A 22086-nucleotide genomic window follows, 5' to 3' on the forward strand; every position below is an offset into this window, starting at 1 on the left:
TGAGTTTCAAACTCAAGTATCTAGTTGCATTTGGGTTCTCAGGTTCCATGAAATGGCCCCTCTCTCTAATGCTCTGCATGCAGTAGGACCTCCACTGATGCCAGTGGGCTGCCTGGAATAAGGTTCTTTTCCAGAATCAGCCCTGGAGCCACCAGTAGGTAGATTTTCTAACATGGCTCCAATCCAGCCCCCACTTTGCACATGTAGACTTATCCCGGGAATCAACAGTGCAGAGTATAGTTAGTGCTGCTTGCATTTAGCTATCTCATCTCTCCTGCCTCACTTAGGAAGCATCTCACTTCTGTTTATCTCAAATTCAGCTTCTCTCCTTCTGTCAGTCACAGCAATTCCCCAAACGTGGTTGGCAAAGAGCTGTGGGACTGAGGTATCAGGCCTGTTGTTTCCAACTCTTGTGAGGTTCTGAGATGAGGTTTGTTTGACTTTCTTTTTAGAGGTTTGTTCATCTAGGAGATGTTAATTTCTCAAAACTGGAATGCACTTATCCTCTCAGGCAAATCTTATCTAGGGAGAAGCCACTAATTGCGAAATTAAACGGTGGTTATTATTTTCCACTGATGGCAAAGCCCGCACTTTATTAAAGAACAAATAGAATATTGCTTTATGGGAAATTTAGAATAAACCTACCCAAATGGTATACACGGGTCTCCTCACGGCTACAAAAGCAATGTGCTTTATGTATTTATGTTTATACAATTAACATCAGGTATTCTTCTTTACTTTCATTTGTAAGTACATTAGTACATTGAAATTTTTGTCATAAAAAGTAGAAATGTTTTATGAGTGTTTAAATATACACATAAAGGTTAAAAGCATTGTTCTCTGTATTTAAAAAAATGCCTACAGTACAATAACTCATCTTGAAATGTCTACGGAACATAATACCTATTATGCTGTTCTTTGTTTCCGCTTTTCATCTTGAAAATGCTTCCATATTCAAGTGAAATTATCACTGCATCTTTAGAAATCTTTTGACAATGTAAAACTTCTTTATGCGTCACAAAAAAGGGGTTAGACAGAGCTTCCCTGGTGGCGCAGTGGTTGAGAGTCCGCCTGCCAATGCAGGGGACACGGGTTCGTGCCCCAGTCCGGGAAGATCCCACATGCCGTGGAGCGGCTGGGCCTGTGAGCCATGGCCGCTGAGCCTGCACGTCCGGAGCCTGTGCTCCGCAACGGGAGAGGCTACAACAATGAGAGGTCCGCGTAGCGCAAAAAAAAAAAAAAAAAAAAGGGTTAGACAATATGACTTTCAGTAGCTAAGACTCTCATGAAACAATGCAGTGTTAGGCATAGTGGCTGATTTTCCCACAGAGGTATAAATCAGACTTTATAATGAAAGAGTTCAGTTCTGGCCCTCGTAGCTTTTGTCCTATGTGAGCACAATACATACATACATACATACATACTGTCAGCTGCTGCCTAGTTCCTGGGTCTTGATCATCCCCTTTCCCAGCCTTTGCTGTAGTATCTGCAGACATCTACCCAACCTGTGGGTCAGAAACTCGGTCACACATTCCAGCGGTGCCTTAATTAAACCTTGTGATATTCCGGGAATTAGGTTGCCCGAGAAAAACTTGGGTGTCTAAGTTGGCTGCTGAAAACACAAGTTTCCACTTTCTAAACATCTCATCAACCACTCCTTGCTTCCTCCCACGTCTTCACCTCTATCAGCTCCCCCAACACAGATACCTTCTACCAGTCCAACGTGGTGCCTACCAAGTGGTCTATTCTCCCTACTGGGATTGACTCTCCTCTCTGAATTGTCTGCTAGGCTAGGGTCCCATTATCTTGATAACTCCTACTTCCTTAAGGCCTTGGATGATTTGGAATGATCATACTGGCAAGAATAGTCCCTGGTCCAAGCTTCTCGCATGACCAGACTCCCTCCTCTACTCCCACGTCAATGCATTCCACCCAACATTATTAATAACCAGGAAAACATGCTGGGTGGGTACGGCTGCTTCTTTGGCCCAGGTCTCTTCTGGTCCTTTTCTGCCCTTTACTCAAGCACTTGTTGCCTTGGGTTTTGCAAGCCTAGAGCAAGAGTTTGCTGGTGTTAGGACACGTTCTAAATAACTCAGCAGTGTCTAAAGGAACCCCAACACTTTCTCTACATGAACATGTAAAGAAAACTATGTGATCGCTATTTTTAGTAATGTGCCAAAATATGGTTCTGGAGGGCTGAAATCTTATAGCAGGGATTAGCAAACTATGGTGCACAGACCAAAACCATGCTGCTCCCTGTTGTTTTAAATAAAGTTATATTTGAACACAACCATGATCATTGCTCATTCATTTATGTGTTGTTTATGTCTGTTTTCACGCTACGTTGGCAGACTTGAGTAGTTGCGACAGAGACTGCATAGCTCACAAAGCGAAAAATAATTACTATCTGACCCTTTATAGAAAAAGTTTACCAAACTCCACCTTATACTCATCCATTACTTCATCTCTCTGTTTGGATCCTAAATAGACTCCTACATGAGGGGCTAGAACCCAGGTACCCAGATACCTACTTTGTTGAATTCTAAGCTATTTTCACCAAAAGGGACAAAACCTATTTCAAATTAGTGACATCTGACTAAAGATATTAGCATATGTGGGGGGAAAACCTGCAAAGCTCAACTCAAAGACTTCTAGAGGAAATTACTGTAAAAAATGCAGCCTAGAGTGAGGCAAACTTGAGATAAATTATTAACAATTATTGTAGTCCAATAGGAATTCAGAAATAGCAATCCCACTCCTTCGTCAGCGTTCTGTTTGCAGTTCATTTACTCTGATCACTCCCTACTGCTAGACAAATTCAGCCTCACTGGACTGGAGAGGGAATTAGCGTTGATTTTCTCCCATTAAATATTACATAGGCATGCTTATAAATGGTTACATCACCAAGGTTTGCAAATAGAGAAGATAAAAAAATTTTTTTCTTAACTTCATTTGCTAAACTGAACCTGATAGAGAGAAAGCAAAATTTCTCATGTAAATCGAATGACTGGATATGCTGACATTTTGTTTCACAAAGCAGTCTTTCTACAAGGTTACACACATAACTACTAACATTTAAAATGGCAGAAGGAAGGGGTTTTACACCCTATTGTGCCAAGTTTTATTTTTTCTGCTGTACTGATTACAATAAAGGACTCATCACTGTCAACAGGCAGAGCCTGCTACATTGCTTTTATCAAACGCCAGGAGGTGTAAATACAAACTGTAAAGAGAAAGATCATGACTCACTGTCTGACAGCGAAGCTATTAAACATAATCAAAGACTCAGAGTGAACTCACAGTCCCTTTCAACACATTTCTAAAGAATCCTTTTCACTGTAAAACTAGCAAAAAATGTCACAATTCTGACACTGCTGTTGGAGAAACTTGGTTTAAGGCATTTAAAACAACTTCAAGACTTCAAATGAACAGGAGTTACTCACCATAGAATAAGTCACACTGCATTTAGCCTGGACACAAGGCTCCTCAAATTGTAATCAATAACTGATTAAAAGTTGATCTTTCAGGGCATTAAAATCCAAAATTTTAGGATACTTGTTGGTGATTAAAATATGTCGTCGTCGAATGAATGCAGCCTCATATACCTCAACAACAAAATCATTGTTTGCTGTCTCTTACAAAGTACAAGGACAATGATTTATTCTCAGGAAGTCAGTTGGACCATGAGGTAAGGTGCATGTTCTATATTGAGAAGTGAAAATCCTGCCCATGGTGTAGGATTCCGGCATCTTGAGTGAAAGGAACAGATGGGCAGGACAGTGGGACATGTAGGTCCAAGAGAACAAATATGACAGTCCCAAAGTTTCCTGAGTGTTACCTGAGTAGAGCCTACCTATTTTCTGCTCATCAGTCCTTTATTTTTTAAAAATTTATTTATTTTTGGCCACACCGCGTGGCATGTGGGATCTTAGCTCCCTGACCAGGGGTAGAACCCAGGCTCCCTGAAGTGGAAGCGCAAAGTCTTAACCATTGGACTGCCAGGGAAGTCCCTCATCAGTCCTTTAAAGGCATGTGTCTTCAAGGTCAATGTTACAGTACATCAGTCTATGAGAAGGTTGTGATCAAAGGACTTTTATGATTAATCATGTGAGTTCTGCGGGAAGCTTAATCATGACTATTTACATGTTGAAGCTAGACTTCTAAGACCAGCCCTTGGCCAGCCTCACAAAAATACATGCAACGTAGCTCTGTCTGGCTTCTTGGTGGTTTACACGTGCCCTTTGGACTCTAGGTTCTGAAGTATCACCTACTTTTCCACTCGCCTCTCCGTGCACGCTTAGCATGGAACCTAGAACACAGCTGTTGCTTACTAAATGCATGAGGCATAAATGACAGCAAGAATGATTCTCATCACTTATTATTAAGCAGTGTGAGAACACAAAGATAGAGATGCTGTCCAAGGAAGACTGGCTTTGGCTGGCAAGATCTACTCAGCCCCTGGCCCAATAAGTTTGACTTCAGGCCTTTTGACCATATATTCCACAAAAGTAAGCCACAAACACTGCCACTTATTGTGGGGTCCAGTGTGACTAACTTATAGAACTCTGGCCACACAGCCTGACTTCAATACCTGCCTCTGGCTCCTTCAAATTTGTGGTCCATTAAGTTTCTCCTTCTGAAATTCTGGATCATAGTTGTTCAACTTCCACATAGCTATCCACATTTTTTTAAATTTTTAAAAAAAATTTTTTGCGGTACGTGGGCTTCTCACTGTTGTGGGCTCTCCTGCTGCGGAGCACAGGCTCCGGACGCACAGGCCCAGCGGCCATGGCTCACGCCATGGGCCCAGCCGCTCCACGGCACGTGGGATCCTCCCGGACTGGGGCACGAACCCGTGTCCCCTGCATCGGCAGGCGGACTCTCAACCACTGTGCCACCAGGGAAGCCCAGCTGTCCACTTTTAACCTTCCTTTAGTTGTGGTGCCTTCTGCTACCTCAACTTAAGAAGTCCCTGCTCTAACTTCTAACACTTTGGCATTTCCCAACCCCTAACGCTACTCTACTATGACAAGGAGGGATTCTGACCCAGAAGGAATAATCTAAGAAAAAGCTTCAGGGAGATATTTTAATTTTTGTTTCCTTCCTTGAAGTCTTATGGATCTTTGAGAATTTCTAGCAAAGGTGGGAGCAGAAGCTCTTTTCATCAATGATGAATTCCCAGGATTTTAACCCTCATCTCAATGGATAACTGGTGGCTTGCCTTAGGTGATCTGCATGAAAGTAACTCTCACCCCGCAACTGCCAATCTTTATAGCAAAGGCTGAATAGGTTATTTATAACCAAAGCATTGAGTATTATTTAACACCCTCTGTATACCACATTGTGCTTCCTCTGTTCTTCCCAAGGAGCTCACATCATAGTCTACCTTGTACTATATTTATTGCTTAATTTTCTTTTTTGTAATGCTTTGGTAGCTACCTGGGGACAGCTCTTTTGTTTTTCATTGTATTCCCCAGAACGCTAGCAATAAAACTTGTAAAAACAAAGATACTAGAAATGCTTACTAAATGTGAGAAGAGAAAAAAGAAGCATATGCAAACATATCAAATTCCAGTTTGGTGAAACGAGTATTAAACTATTGGATTAAAATGAGACTTTTGACGAGTTTTTGTGTCTAGTTTTAATAGTCATTATCAGAATTACATACGTGTTCTAAAATCCTGCAAATGCAATAAATAACCTCTTTCTACTCCCTACCCCTCACTTCTTCATGCTTTGATCACCTACAAGTTATTTTCTATTGATGCTTCCCACTCTCCATGATTCTTGCCTAATGTAATCCCAAATGAAATTATGCAGGAGACTGTGTCCCCTGCTCTAAGTTTATGGGTATTTTTTTATCTTCATTAAAAAAAATATTCACACTTAGGAGTAAGGATGGGCAAAAATGGGAACTAGGTGAGTTTCTCTTCAGCCTCTTCAACCTCTAGTTGTTCTTTCTCTCTGCCTGAAATGGCTTCCTACTGTTCTTTGGATGTTCTGTGACCTCATCTCATTCTGACCCTCTCTCAAACTGAACCTCTCTAGCTCTCCTTACAAAATCTGCTCTCAGCCTACTTCTGCTGGAAAGATTCCAATATATGAATTAGTCACATGATGTTAATCAATGATAGCAGCTTAAGGCATTTTCTGGCTCAGAGGGATTCGCATTTTGATAAGGGTCAATGCCCTAACCCCTAGGATCAAATTGCTAATGGTAGAATTTAATAGTTTGGGAATGGCATCAAGGGTTAGAAAGCCTTCCAATCCCATCATATTGACTGCCAGCTCTACAAGTGCAGAGAACACCCACTCCCACAAAGCTGTCCCCCATTATTACCATAAATAATGAAGAAGTTATTTTCTATATAAGTCCAAATGCTAACACTGACACTGCTGAACTCAGTATAGAAGGGAAAAATGTCAACACGGTGGCTCCAAATAATTTTGGATTTGGTGAGAGCGGAAATGAGAAGAAAGGAAAGCAGGAAGGAAGGGGTAAAGACAGGAAAGGAGGACTGTTAACACAGGGAATGAAAGAAATATCTCTTTAATCTGAATGCTATTATATTATTAGATATGCAGAATGCATGCATTTTAATGCCACTTCTGAGATCGATTGTATGTGTTAATCTAATTTTTTTCATAAAATAAAAATGAAATTGATTTACAGTCTGTGGGGAAGGGGGACTTAAGAGACACAACAAATTTGGGGGCTATTAAATGTAATATGTAAAAGCTGAAAAACAAATTTCATAATTGAAGCTCTGTATCTTAAATTAATGTACAACAAGGAATACTGACTTTGGCAAACAGATACAACAAGGCTATTTACCAAATTATTATTAATTGAAGTGTATGAACAATCTGTCATTGCTAAGAATAGTGGAAAAGCAGTTCTGTAGTCACGTATTTTTGAAGAAAGCCAATAAGAAATGAATTTGCTCAACTGCAGGAGAATTTAGCTGCATTTGTTGAACTCATGATTTTTTTTTTTTGATCTTTTTGGAAAACAATAAATCACACACTCATAGAATATGGTGCTGTCCTTGGGTTAGGTCATGTATACACTCTTAGAGATATGGTAAAAAAACTTGAGAGGGCTTAGGAGATGATCCCACATCAAATAAATCACTAGGGTGAGTTTTCAAATGCATGTTACTGCACTGACTCTTAGCTGAACTTTGAAACTTAATAAAGATCTCATTCCTCCCCACAGATACATCAGAAATACATCTACACGTGGAACTGCTCCTATAGAACACCCACTGAGCGCTGGCAGAAGACCTCACCTCCCAAAAGGCAAGAAACTCCCCACGTACCTGGGTAGGGCAAAAGAAAAAAGAATAAACAGAGACAAAAGAATAGGGATGGGACCTGCACCAGTGGGAGGGAGCCGTGAAGGAGGAAAGGTTTCCACACACTAGGAAGGCCCTTCGCGGGCGGAGACTGCGGATGGCTGAGTGGGGAAGCTTCGGAGCCGCGGAGGAGAGCGCAGCCACAGGGGTGCGGAGGGAACAGCGGAGAGATTCCCGCACAGAGGATCAGGGCCGACCAGCACTCACCACCCCGAGAGGCTTGTCTGCTCACCCGCCGGGGTGGGCGGGGCTGGGAGCTGAGTCTCGGGGCTTCGGAGCTTAGATCCCAGGGAGAGGACTGGGGTTGGCTGCGTGAACACAGCCTGCAGGGGTTAGTGCGCCACGGCTAGCCGGGAGGGAGTCCGGGAAAAAGTCTGGAGCTGCCGAAGAGGCAAGAGCCTTTTTCTTCCCTCTTTGTTTCCCGGTGAGCGAGGAGAGGGGATTAAGAGCACCGCTTAAAGGAGCTCCAGAGACGGGCACGAGCCGCGGCTAAAAGCGCGGACCCCAGAGACGGGCATGAGATGCTAAGGCTGCTGCTGCTGCCACCAAGAAGCCTGTGTGCGAGCACAGGTCACTATCCACACCTCCCTTCCGGGGAGCCTGTGCAGCCTGCCACTGCCAGGGTCCCAGGATCCAGGGACAACTTCCCCAGGAGAACGCATGGCGCGCCTCAGGCTGGTGCAACATCATGCTGGCCTCTGCCGCCGCAGGCTCACCCCGCATCCGTACCCCTCCCTCCCCGCGGCCTGAGTGAGCCACAGTCCCCGAATCAGTGGCTCCTTTAACCCCGTCCTGTCTGAGCGAAGAACAGACGCCCTCAGGCGACCTACATGCAGAGGTGGGGCCAAATCCAAAGCTGAACCCCAGGAGCTGTGTGAACAAAGAAGAGAAAGGGAAATCTCTTCCAGCAGCCTCAGGAGCAGCGGATTAAATCTCCACAATCAACTTGATGTACCCTGCATCTGTGGAATACCTGAATAGACAACGAATCATCCCAAATTGAGGAGGTGGACTTTGAGAGCAAGATTTATTATTTTTTCCCCTTTTCCTCTTTTTGTGAGTGTGTATGTATATGCTTCTGTGTGAGATTTTGTCTGTATAGCTTTGCTTCCACCATTTGTCCTGGGGTTCTGTCCATTTGTCTTTTTTTTTTTACTTAAAAAATTTTTTTCTTAATAATTATTATGTTAATAATTTTATTTTACTTTATCCCCTCCCTCCCTCCCTCCCTCCCTCTCTTTCTCTCTCCCTCTCTCTCTCTCTCTCTCTCTTTCTTTCTCTCTTTCTCTCTCTTCCTTTTATTCTGAGCTGTGTGGATGAAAGGCTCTTGGTGCTCCAGCCAGGAGTCAGTGCTGTGCCTCTGAGGTGGGAGAGCCAACTTCATGGTCCACAAGAGACCTCCCAGCTCCACGTAATATCAGACGGCAAAAATCTCCCAGAGATCTCCATCTCAACACCAAGACCCAGCTTCACTCAATGACCAGCAAGCTACAGTGCTGGACACCCTATGCCAAACAACTAGCAAGACAGGAACACAACCCCACCCATTAGCACAGAGGCTGCCTAAAATCACAATAAGGCCACAGACAACCCAAAACACACCACCGGACATGGACCTGCCCACCAGAAAGACAAGATCCAGCCTCATCCACCAGAACACAGGCACTAGTCCCCTCCACCAGGAAGCCTACACAACCCACTGAATCAACTTTAGCCACTGGGGACAGACCAAAAACAACGGGAACTATGAACCTGCAGCCTGCAAAAAGGAGACCCCAAACACAGTAAGATAAGCAAAATAAGAAGACAGAAAAACACACAGCAGATGAAGGAGCAAGGTAAAAACCCACCAGACCTAACAAATGAAGAGGAAATACGCAGTCTATCTGAAAAAGAATTCAGAAAAATGATAGGAAAGATGATCCAAAATCTTGGAAATAGAATAGAGAAAATGCAAGAAACATTTAACAAGGACCTAGAAGAACTAAAGAGGAAACAAGCAATGATGAACAACACAATAAATGAAATTAAAAATACTCTAGAAGGGATCAATAGCAGAATAACTGAGGCAGAAGAACGGATAAGTGACCTGGAAGATAAAATAATGGAAATAACTACTGCAGAGCAGAATAAAGAAAAAAGAATGAAAAGAACTGAGGACAGTCTCAGAGACCTCTGGGACAACATTAAACACACCAACATTTGAATTATAGGGGTCCCAGAAGAAGAAGAGATAAAGAAAGGGACTGAGAAAATATTTGAAGAGATTATAGTTGAAAACTTCCCTAACATGGGAAAGGAAATAGTTAATCAAGTCCAGGAAGCACAGAGAGTCCCATACAGGATAAATCCAAGGAGAAACATGCCAAGACACATATTATTCAAGCTATCAAAAATTAAATACAATGAACAAATATTAAAAGCAGCAAGGGAAAAACAAAAAGTAACACAAAAGGGAATCCCCATAAGGTTAACAGCTGATCTTTCAGCAGAAACCCTGCAATCCAGAAGAGAGTGGCAGGACATATTTAAAGTGATGAAAGAGAAAAACCTACAACCAAGATTACCCAGCAAGGATCTCATTCAGATTTGATGGAGGAATTAAAACCTTTCCAGACAAGGAAAAGCTGAGAGAATTCAGCAGCACCAAACCAGCTTTACAACAAATGCTAAAGGAACTTCTCTAGGCAAGAGAAGGAAAAGACCTACAATAACAAACCCAAAACAATTATGAAAATGGGAATAGGAACATACATGTGGCATGCAGGATCCTAGTTCACCAACCAGGGATCGAACCCATGGTCCCTGTAGTGGAAGTGTGGAGTCCTAACCACTGGACTTCCAGGGAATTCCCAATAATAGAGGACTTTAACACTCTACTTTCATCAATGGACAGATCATCCAGACAGAAAATCAATGAGGCAACAGTGGATTAAATGATGCAACAGACCAGTTGAACTTAATAGACATCTACAGGACACTACATCCAAAAATAGCAGAATACACATTCTTTTCAACTAAACATGAAATGTTCTCCAGGATAGTTCACATGCAGGGACACAAAAACAAGCCTCAACAAATTTAAGAGGACAGAAATTACAGCAAGCATTTTTTCCAACCTCTATGATATAAAAGAAAAAACAAATTACAGAAATAAAAATGGGAAAATAACAAACACATGGAGACTAAACAACATACTACTAAAAAAACCCCAAAAAACTATGGGTCAATGATGAAAACAAAGAGGAAATTAGAAAACACCTTGAGACACTCCAAAATCTATGGGATGCAGCAAAAGCAGTTCTAAGAGGGAAGTTTACAGCAATACAGGCCTTCCTCAAGAAAGGAAAAAAACTCAAATGAACAATCTAACCTACCACCTAAAGTAATTAGAAAAAGAAGAAGTAAACAAAGCCCCAAATCAGCAGAAGGAAGGAAATAATAAAGATCAGAAAGGAAATAAATAAAATGGAGATAAAAGAAACAATAGAAAATATCAATGACAGCAAGAGTTGGTTTTTTAAAAAGATAAGCAAGTTGATAAATCATTAGCCAGGTCCACCAAGAAGAAAAGAGAGAGGGTACAAATAAACAAAATAAGAAATGAAAGAGGAGAAATAAAAAGTAATATCATAGAGATACAAAAAATTCTAACAGAATGCTATGAACAGTAATATGTCAGCAAATTGGACAACCTAGAAGAAATGAACAAATTTCTAGAAACACACAACCTGCCAAGACTGAATGAAGAAGAAACAGATAATTTGAACAGACTGATGACTAGAAGTGAAATTGAATCTGTAATACAAAAACTCCCAGCAAACAAAAGTTTAGGAGCAGACTGCATCACAGGAGAATTCTACCAAACATTTAAAGAAGAGCTAATACCTATCTATCTCAAACTATTCCAAAAAACTGAAAAGGACAAAACACTCCCAGATTCATTTTACAAGGCCCCCATCACCCTGACACTAAAAGCAGACAAAGATACTACCAAAAAAAAAAAAATTACAGGCCAATAGCTTTGATGAATACAGATGCAAAACTCCTCAACAAAATATTAGCAAACCAGGGCTTCCCTGGTGGCGCAGTGGTTGAGAGTCCGCCTCCTGATGCAGGGGACACAGGTTCGTGCCCCTGTCTGGGAAGATCCCACATGCCGTGGAGCAGCTAGGCCTGTGAGCCATGGCTGCTGAGCCTGCAGGTCCAGAGCCTGTGCTCCACAACGGGAGAGGCCACAACAGTGAGAGGCCCGCGTATCGGAAAAAAAAAAAAAAATTAGCAAACCAAATCCAACAATATACAAAAAGGATCATACACCCTGATCAAGTTGGGTTTATTCCAGGGATGCAAGATTGGTTCAATGTTCACAAATCAATCAATGTGATATTCCACATTAACAAAAGGAGGGATAAAAATCACCTGATCACCTCAGAAGAAACATTTGACACAATTCAATATCCATTCATGATAAAAACTCTCAAAGATGGTATACAGGGAACATATCTCAACATAATAAAGGAAATTTACAACAAACCCACAGCTAACATCATACTCAATGGTGATAAGCTGAAAGCCTTTCTTCTAAAATCAGGAACGAGGCAAGGATGCCCACTCTTGTCATTTCTATTTAACATAATATTGGAGTCATAGCCACAGCAATTAGACATGAAAAAAGAAATAAAAGGCAACCAAATTGGAAGGGAAGAAGTAAAACTGTCACCATTTGCATATGATATGATACTTTTAAAACTATTTATTTATTTATTTTTGGCTTCATTGGGTGTTCATTGCTGCGCATGGGCTTCCTCTAGTTGCAGTAAGCGGAGGCTGCTCTTTGTTGTGGTGTGCTCCTCATTGCAGTTGCTTCTCTTGTTGTGGAGCTGGGGCTTCAGTAGCTGTGGCACACAGGCTCAGCAGTTGTGGCTCATGGGCTCTAGAGTGCAGGGTCAGTAGTTGTGGTGAACAGGCTTAGCTGCTCCGTGGCAAGTGGGATCTTCCCAATTCAGGGCTCGAACCTGTGTTCCCTGCATTGGCAGGCAGATTCCTTTTTTAAAATAAATTTATTTATTTATTTTTGGCTGTGTTGGGTCCTCATTGCTGAGTGTGGGCTTTCTCTAGTTGTGGGGAGTGGGGGGCTACTCTTTGTTGTGGTGCGCGGGCTTCTCACTGAGGTGGTTTCTCTTGGTGTGGAGCACAGGCTCTAGGCGTGTGGGCTTCAGTAGTTGTGGCACATGGAAAGTAGTTGTGGCTCGTGGGCCCTAGAGTGCAGGCTCAGTAGTTGTGGTGCACGGGCTTAGTTGCTCCGTGGCATGCGGGATCTTTCTGGACCAGGGCTTGAACCCGTGTCCCCTGCATTGGCAGGCAGATTCTTAACCACTGTGCCACCAGGGAAGTCCTGACATGATACTTTATATAGAAAACCCTAAAGTCTCCACCAAAAAACTATTAGAATAAATGAATTCAGTAAAGTTGCAGGTTAAAAGATTAATATACAGAAATCTGTTGCTTTTCTATACACCAATAGTGAACTCTCCAAAAGAGAAAGTAAAAAAAACAATCCCATTTACAATCACATCAAAAAGAATAAAATACCTAGGAATAAACTTAACCAAGGAAGTGACAGACCTATACTTTGAAAACTATGAACCACTGCTGAAGGAAACTGAAGGTGAGACAAAGAAATGGAATGATATTCTGTGCTCTTGCATTGGAAGAATTAATATTGTTAAAATGGCCATAACACCCAAAGCAATCTACAGATTTAATCCAATCCTTATCAAAATACCCATGACACTTCTTCACAGAACTAGAACAAATAAAATTCATACGGAACCACATATGACTCTGAATTGCCAAAGCAACCTTGAGAAAAAAGAACAAAGCTGGAGGTATCAAACTCTCAGACTTCAGACTATACTATGAAGTTACAGTAATCAAAACACATAGATCAATGGAACAGAACAGAAAGCCAGAAATAAACCCACACACTTATGTTCAGTTAATCTTTGACAAAGGAGGCAAGAATATACAATGCAGAAAAGACAGTCTCTTCAATAAGTAGCACTGGGAAAACTGGACAGTTACATGTAAAACAATGAGATTAGAACATTCCTTCACACTATATACAAAGATAAACTCAAAATGGATTAAAGACCTAAATGTGAGACCTGAAACCACAGAACTTCTAGAAGAGAACAGGCAGAACACTGTTTGACATAAATTGTAGCAATTATTTTTTGGATTTGTCTCCTAAGGCAAAAATAAATAAATAAATAAACAAATGGGGCCTAATTAAACTTAAAAGCTTTTACACAGCAAAGGAAACCACTGAGAAAACAAAAAAGATAACCTACAGGATAGGAGGAAATATTTGCAAACGATATAACTGACAAGAGGTTAATATCTAAAATATATAAATAGCTCATACAACTAAATATATAAAAAAAAAACCAAACAACTCAATCAAAAAATGGGCAGAATACCTGAATAGATACGTACCCTAAGAAGACATACAGATGGCTAACAGGCACATGAAAGGATGCTCAACATTGCTAATCATTAGAGAAATGAAATCAAAACCACAATGAGAGATTACCTCACACTTGTCAGAATGGCTGTCATCAAAAAATCTACAAATAACAAATGTTCTCAAGGATGGGGAGGAAAAGGAAACCTCATACACTGTTGGTGGGAATGTAAATTGGTGCAGCCACTATGGAAAACAGTATTCAGGTTCCTCAAAAAACTGAAAAGAGAACTACCATGTGATCCAGCAATTCCACTTCTGGGTATATATCTGGAGAAAATGATAACACTAATTCAAAAAGATACATGTTCATAGCAGCACTATTTACAGTAGCCAAAATATGGAAGCAACCCAAGTGTTAATCAACAGAGGAACGGATAAAAAAAAGATATGGGGTGTGTATATATGTGTGTGTGTGTGTGTGTGTGTGTGTGTGTGTGTATACACACACACACACACATTTTATATATATATATATATATACACACACACACAATGGAATATAAGCCATAAAAAGAATAAAATTCTGCTATTTGCAGTGATGTGGTTGGACCTAGAGAATAAGATGCTTAGTGAAATAAGTCAAAGAAAGACAAATACTATATGATATCACTTATATGTGGAAATTAAAAAAATAAAACAAATGAATGTATACAGGAAAACAGAAACAGAGTTAAAAATATAGAAAATAAGCTATTGGACTAGGGGAAGATGGCGGAAGAGTAAGACGCGGAGATCACGTTCCTCCCCACAGATACACCAGAAATACATCTACGCATGGAACAACTCCTACAGAGCATCTACTGAACGCTGGCAGAAGACCTCAGACCTCCCAAAAGGCAAGAAACCCCCCACGTACCTGGGTAGGGCAAAAGAAAAAACTAAACAGAGACAAAAGGATAGGGACGGGTCCTGCACCAGCGGGAGAGAGCTGTGAAGGAGGAAAAGTGTCCACACACTAGGAAGCCCCTTCGCGGGTGGAGGCTTCGGGAGGCGGAGTGGGGGAGCTTGGGAGCCGCGGAGGGGAGCACAGCAACAGGGGTGCGGAGGACAAAGCGGACAGATTCCAGCGCAGAGGATCGGGCCGACCGGAACTCGCCAGCCGAGAGGCTTGTCTGCTCGCCCGCCGGGGCGGGCGGGACTGGGAGCTGAGGCTCCGGCTTTTGTCGGAGCGCCGGGAGAGGACTGAGGTTGGCGGCGTGAACACAGCCTGCGGGGCGTTAGTGCACCGCGGCTGGCCGGGAGAGAGTCCGGGGAGAAGTCTGGAACTGCCGAAGAGGCAAGAGACTTTTACGTCCCTCTTTGTTTCCTGGTGCACGAGGAGAGGGGATTGGGAACGCTGCTTGGGAGAGCTCCGGGGACGGGCGCGAGCCGCGGCTGGAGGTGCGGAGCCCAGAGACAGACATGAGACGCTAGGGCCGCTGCTGCCGCCACCGGGAGGCCTGTGTGCGAACACAGGTCACTGGCCACACGCCCTTCCGGGGAGCCTGTGCAGCCCGCCACTGCCAGGGTCCCGGGATCCAGGGACAACTCCCCCGGGAGAACGCACAGGCGCGCCTCAGGCTGCAACTTCTCGCCGGCCTCTGCCGCCGCAGGCCCGCCCCACACTCCGTGCCCCTCCCTACCCCCGGGCCTGAGTGACCCAGAGCCTCCGAATCAGCGGCTCCTTTAACCCCCGTCCTGTCTGAGCAAAGAACAGACGCCCTCCGGCGACCTACACGCACAGGCGGGGCTAAATCCAAAGCTGAGCCCCTGGGAGCTGTGAGAACAAAGAAGAGAAAGGGAAATCTCTCCCAGCAGCATCAGAAGCAGCGGATTAAAGCTCCACAATCAACTTGATGTACCCTGCATCTGTGGAATACCTGAATAGACAACCAATCATCCCAAATTAAGGAGCCCTGTGGATGAAAGGCTCTTGGTGCTGCAGCCAGGAGTCAGTGCTGTGCCTCTGAGGTGGGAGAGCCAACTTCAGGACACTGATCCACAAGAGACCTCCCAGCTGCACATAATATCAAACAGCAAAAATTTCCGAGAGATCTCCATCTCAACGCCAGCACCCAGCTTCACTCAACGACCAGCAAGCTACAGTGCTGGACATCCTATGCCAAACAACTAGCAAGACAGGAACACAACCCCACCCATTAGCAGAGAGGCGGCCCAAAATCATAATAAGTCTACAGACACCCCAAAACACACCACCAGACGTGGACCTGCCCACCAGAAAGACAAGATCTAGCCTCATCCACCAGAACACAGGCACTAGTACCCTCCACCAGGAAGCCTACACAACCCACTGAACCAACCTTAGCCACTGGGGACAGACACAAAAAACAACAGGAACTACGAACCTTCAGCCTGCAAAAAAGGAGACCCCAAACACAGTAAGATAAGCAAAATGAAAAGACAGAAAAACACACCGCAGATGAAGGAGCAAGATAAAAACCCATCAGACCTAACAAATGAAGAGGAAATAGGCAGTCTACCTGAAAAAGAATTCAAAATAATGATAGTAAGGTTGATCCGAAATCTTGGAGATAGAATGGACAATAGAATGGACAAAATGCAAGAATCAGTTAACAAGGACCTAGAAGAACTAAAGATGAAACAAGCAACGATGAACAATACAATAAATGAAATTAAAAGTACTCTAGATGGGATCAATAGCAGAATAACTGAGGCAGAAGAACGGATAAGTGACCTGGAAGATAAAATAGTGGAAATAACTACTGCAGAGCAGAATAAAGAAAAAAGAATGAAAAGAACTGAGGACAGTCTCAGAGACCTCTGGGACAACATTAAACGTACCAACATTCGAATTATAGGGGTTCCAGAAGAAGAAGAGAAAAAGAAAGGGACTGAGAAAATATTTGAAGAGATTATAGTTGAAAACTTCCCTAATATGGGAAAGGAAATAGTTAATCAAGTCCAGGAAGCACAAAGAGTCCCATACAGGATAAATCCAAGGAGAAATACGCCAAGACACATATTAATCAAACTGTCAAAAATTAAATACAAAGAAAACATATTAAAAGCAGCAAGGGAAAAACAACAAATAACACACAAGGGAATCCCCATAAGGTTAACAGCTGATCTTTCAGCAGAAACTCTGCAAGCCAGAAGGGAGTGGCAGGACATATTGAAAGTGTTGAAGGAGAAAAACCTGCAACCAAGATTACTCTACCCAGCAAGGATCTCATTCAGATTTGATGGAGAAATTAAAACCTTTAGAGACAAGCAAAAGCTGAGAGAGTTCAGCACCACCAAACCAGCTCTACAACAACTGCTAAAGGAACTTCTCTAGGCAAGAAACACAAAAGAAGGAAAAGACCTACAATAACAAACCCAAAACAATTAAGAAAATGGGAATGGGAACACACATATCGATAATTACCTTAAATGTAAATGGACTAAATGCTCCCACCAAAAGACACAGATTGGCTGAATGGATACAAAAACAAGACCCATATATTTGCTGTCTACAAGAGACCCGTATGCTAACACATATATATGGAATTTAAGGGAAAAAAAATGTCATGAAAAACCTAGGGGTGAAACAGGAATAAAGACACAGACTTACTAGAGAATGGACTTGAGGCTATGGGGAGGGGGAAGGGTAAACGGTGACAAAGCAATAAAGAGGCATGGACATGTATACACTACCAAACGTAAGGTAGATAGCTAGTGGGAAGCAGCCGCATAGCACAGGGAGATCAGCTCGGTGCTGTGTGACCGCCTGGAGGGGTGGGATAGGGAGGGTGGGAGGGAGGGTGACGCAAGCGGGAAGAGATATGGGAACATATGTATATATATAACTGATTCATTTTGTTGTGAAGCTGAAACTAACATACCATTGTAAAGCAATTATGCTCCAATAAAGATGTTTAAAAAAAAAAAAAAAAAAAAAAAGAAAATAAGCTATTGGTTCGCAGTGGGGAACGGGAATTGGGGAGAGGGAAGATAGGGGTATGGGATTAAGAGATACAAACTACTATGTGTAAAACAGATAAGGAACAAGCCGTTATCTTGTAACAACTTTTTTAATCGAGTATGAGTTGTAAAAATATTGAATCACTATACCTGAAAATAATATAATATGGTAACAAGAATGTACTGCAATTTAAAAAAAGATTCTAAACAACAATAATGGAACCCAAAAGCCAACAGAATAAAATCTTCAAAGTGTCGAAGGAAAAGAATTTTCAACATAAATATCAAAACTACCTTTTAAGAATGAGAATAAAATAGAGACATTTTCATTAAAAAAAAATAACCAACAAAATAGAGTTTTCTAATAATAGGCAATCACTAAAAGAATATTGACATTATGTATTGAAGGAAAATGGTCTCAAAAAGACAGTCTGAAATGCAAGCAGAATGGTGAGAAGAAACTGTAAATAAGCAGATACATCTAAACCAATACTGTCTATATAAATAAGCATAATCATCTCTCATGCAGGGAGGAAAAAAAAGATAAACCATAGTGTGAAAGTTAGGAGAGAGGGTAAACAATAGATATTCCAAGATCCTTGTATAGTTTTAGGATAGAGTTAATACATTGATTAATATTAGACTTTATTAAGTATGCATGGTAAAAATCCTAGCGCACTAAACCACTAAAATCATACATATATCATTACGTGTATATATCTGTATGTGTATATATACATATATATATATATACACATACATATATATATATGTATGTGTGTATATATATTCTTTTTCTGGTTCTTTTCCGTTATAGGTTATTACAAGATATTGAGTACAGTTCCCTGTGCTATACAGTAGGTCCTTGTCGTTTATCTATCTTATATATATATTACTGTGTATATTTTAATCCCAAATTCCTAATTTATCCCTCCCACCCCCCCTTTCTCCTTTGGTAACCATAAGTTTGTTTTCTATGTCTGTGAGGCTATTTCTGTTTTGTAAATAAGTTCATTCATATCACTTTTTTTAGATTCCACTATAAGTGATATCATATCCATAAGTGATATATAGCCATATAAGCAATATCATATGATATTTGTCTTAGATTATCATACTAAGTGAAGTAAGTCAGACAGAGAAAGAAAAAGAAACACGGGACTTTAAAAAAATCTTTCACATATTAGGCCATTAGGCAAGTCTCAGTGTTGAAAAGTCAGTACACATAGACCAGTTCCTCTAACCACAGTTCAAATACATTAGAAGAGAATAACCAAAGGATCGATACAAATCTCCATGTAGTTTGAAATTAAACACACACACTTCTGAATAACTCATAAGTCAAAACATTTTTAATGGAAATTAAAATATCTAAATGGAATGATAATGTTATATTGAAATAGTGCTCAACAAACCATCGCAACGTTGTGTGCTTATAGATAAGCCATCAAATTAAGAAGTTAGAAAAACAGAATAAGTACCAAGAAAGCAGAATAACAGAGATAATAAAGACGAGTTTTTTTAAAACAAGCAAAATAAGAAACAGATTAACACAGATATTCAACAAAAGCAAAGTTGTTTCTTTGAGGAGCTGTTAAAATAGATAAGCTGGTGGCCAGACTGATGAAGAGAAAAAGAGAGAAGATATAAATTAAAAATATTTGGAATATAAATGAGAACATAACTATAGATACATTGGTGATTTTAAAAATAATAAAAAGACATTCAGAGAAATGTAATAATCTGAAAACTCAGACAAAATAGGGAACATTCTTACCAAAACTGGTTTAAAATATAGAAAATTGAAATAGTCCTATAACTATGAAAATATTTCAATTGAAAAATGGCAAAAGATAAGAACAGACACGTCTTAAAAGAGACATAATCGCAAATAAATATCCTAAAAATGCTCAATTTCCTTAGTAATCAGGAAAATGCAATACAAAAATGATATACATTTTGTTGTTTCCTTGTTTGGCAGAAAGACAAGAAGTTTGACTCTACACCCTTGTTGAGGCTGCTGTGGTTTGATGCTGGCCAATGTTTAAATTGTTTTAACTGCTTTAGAAAAAATAATGGCACTATTTTGTAAAACTGAACCTTCCTAAACATAACCTTCAGCAATTCCCTTCCAAGGGAATTGCTGAGAAACTCTTGCTCATGTGCATAGAAGACACTGCTTGCAATAATAAAAAAAAATCTGAAATGTTCATTAGCAGGAGTATAGATAAATAAATGTGGCATATTCACATTGGCATGTTAGTGATGAAAATGAGTGAATTGAAGTTAAAATAACAACTATGTATTGATAAGTTTTAAAAATAGTATTCACAGAAAAAAGCAAATAATGAAAACTACATGTAGCATATAATTTTTAAAAACAAGGAAAACCAAGCAATACATTGTTTAGGGATATATACATGCCAAATCTTTTTCTTTTTAAATAGCAAAGAAGTGCTAAAACAAGATTAATGATCTGATAACTGAGCAGGAAGTAAAAAGCAGAGTAGAGAAGAAACAAAGTAGATATGCAGTGGTGTTAGAATTATTTTAATTTTCTAAGTTGGGTGATAGTTTCATAGATATTAATCATAATATTATTCATAACATATATTTCAAACGTATTTTTTTAAAGATTTTTTTGATGTGGACCATTTTTAAAGTCTTTATTGAATTTGTTACAATACTGCTTCTGGTTTAAGTTTTGGTTTTTTGGCCGCGAGGCATGCAGGATCTTAGCTCCCTGACCAAGGATTGAACCTTCACCCCTGCATTGGAAGGTGAAATCTTAACCACTGGACCGCCAGGGGAGTCCCTTCAAATGTATTTTTGAATGTTCAAATATTACATAATATAAAATTGAAAAACAGAATTCTATCATTTCTGTGGGTAAACTTTTTTAATAGCTCCTTATTATTTACCAAATGAAGTTCTAAGTAATTAGCATAATGTTCTAGATGCAACGTCATTCTGCTAAATACTTTTAGTCTCCTTTCTGTAGTGTTAGAACAGATTTCTTTCCCTCGCACATACTGCCACATACTCACAGTTTTGTCTTGCTGCTTTACAGTTCTTTAATGAATATACAACATGGTTCTATACTCTTGCATCTTAAACTATTTCCTCAGCTTTCAGTGCCTTCAGTTTCTGCCTCTGCTCATACAAACCATTCTCATCTGTCAGGGCCCAGGACTTCCTCATGTCCCCAGTGAGGAATGACTTCACCAGAGTCAGTTCTCCCACTCCATATTATCTGTACCTCTATTGCAGTTGTAAAAATTAATAAACAAAAAGCTCAAAGAAAATAGTGGGGAAGCCATAAGGGAGAGCTCTCACACCCTACAACACTAGCACAGCCCAAGGGTAAGAAGAAAACTTCCTTTTCTTGCTGCGCAAGGCCTCAGCCAGCGAGAGACTGTCACAACTCAGCCAATGAAAAGCCACTATACCTCAAAATGTCAGTTCTTCCAACGGACTCTCTGTTTACCACAGCCCTCCCAACTTCCTTTTCCCCTCTTTAAAAGAGTTTTCCTCTCCGTGCTGCGCGGGCACTTCCACATGGCTAGCCGTGGTTGCATACTCCAAACTGCGATTTTTTGCTTATCCCGAATAAACCCATTTCTGTGGGAGAAGTAACTGGCAGTGTGTTTGTTTTAGGTCAACACAGTGCAATCTGCATCCATCAGGTAGGAAATAGCCAAGCCATAATGTCGAAGCAACTGTCTTTCATACTACAATGGGTAAAGACTCCACTTAAAGCAATACTGGAGTAACCATTCATCAGAAAGCGAGAGTACAGAGCACTGATGAAGTGACCTCCTGACAAGGGCTAGAACACAGCCAGAATGGGAGATGCACAGAACAGCATCGATGGATTAAATTACCTTAGTAGGAACTTTTAGAGTCATTACGGAGTCTGTTCTCTTAGCCTCACCTGGCTGAGAGATATTATCAGTTTCTCAGTAAAGACAAACTGCAAGTATATATCAGCCCTCCCCTCTTTAGCATTAATATTTTGTGGCATATAATTTTCCTTATCCCCTTGTGAACCTTCATACACTTTCAATAAGTTCCCAAGTTGCCTTCATACAATACTAAATTAAATACTCCCTGTTGCCAACCTTGTTATAGTTTGATAACTCTACTCCGTATTGCAATCAAGATTGTGGTTGCCATATGATCAAAGAGCAGCTTTTTTTAGAAGCCTTATTTCTGAAATGGTGAGCTTCAAGCTACAAAGATGATTTACTGTGATCCAGAGGTAGTCAT

At 40.8% G+C, this 22086-nt stretch overlaps 1 protein-coding gene across 10 annotated transcripts in view; it reads right to left on the reverse strand.

Annotated features, from left to right (window-relative positions):
- The window catches only part of B3GALT1 (beta-1,3-galactosyltransferase 1), a 602186-nt gene that overhangs the window by 109473 nt on the left and 470627 nt on the right, over nt 1–22086 (reverse strand). For 4 of the 10 annotated variants that reach the window (XM_067741665.1, XM_067741662.1, XM_067741657.1 and 1 more), the window contains exon 1: nt 3447–3673. The exons of the other annotated variants lie outside the window; for them this stretch is intronic. In XM_067741665.1, coding sequence (XP_067597766.1) covers nt 3447–3468 — 22 coding nt within the window. In that variant the 5' untranslated portion in view covers nt 3469–3673. Of the gene's footprint in view, nt 1–3446; nt 3674–22086 lie in introns of those variants that run through there. 10 annotated transcript variants of the gene reach the window in all.

This window comes from Pseudorca crassidens, chromosome 6 (assembly GCF_039906515.1).
Source record: "Pseudorca crassidens isolate mPseCra1 chromosome 6, mPseCra1.hap1, whole genome shotgun sequence".
NCBI lineage: Eukaryota > Metazoa > Chordata > Mammalia > Artiodactyla > Delphinidae > Pseudorca > Pseudorca crassidens.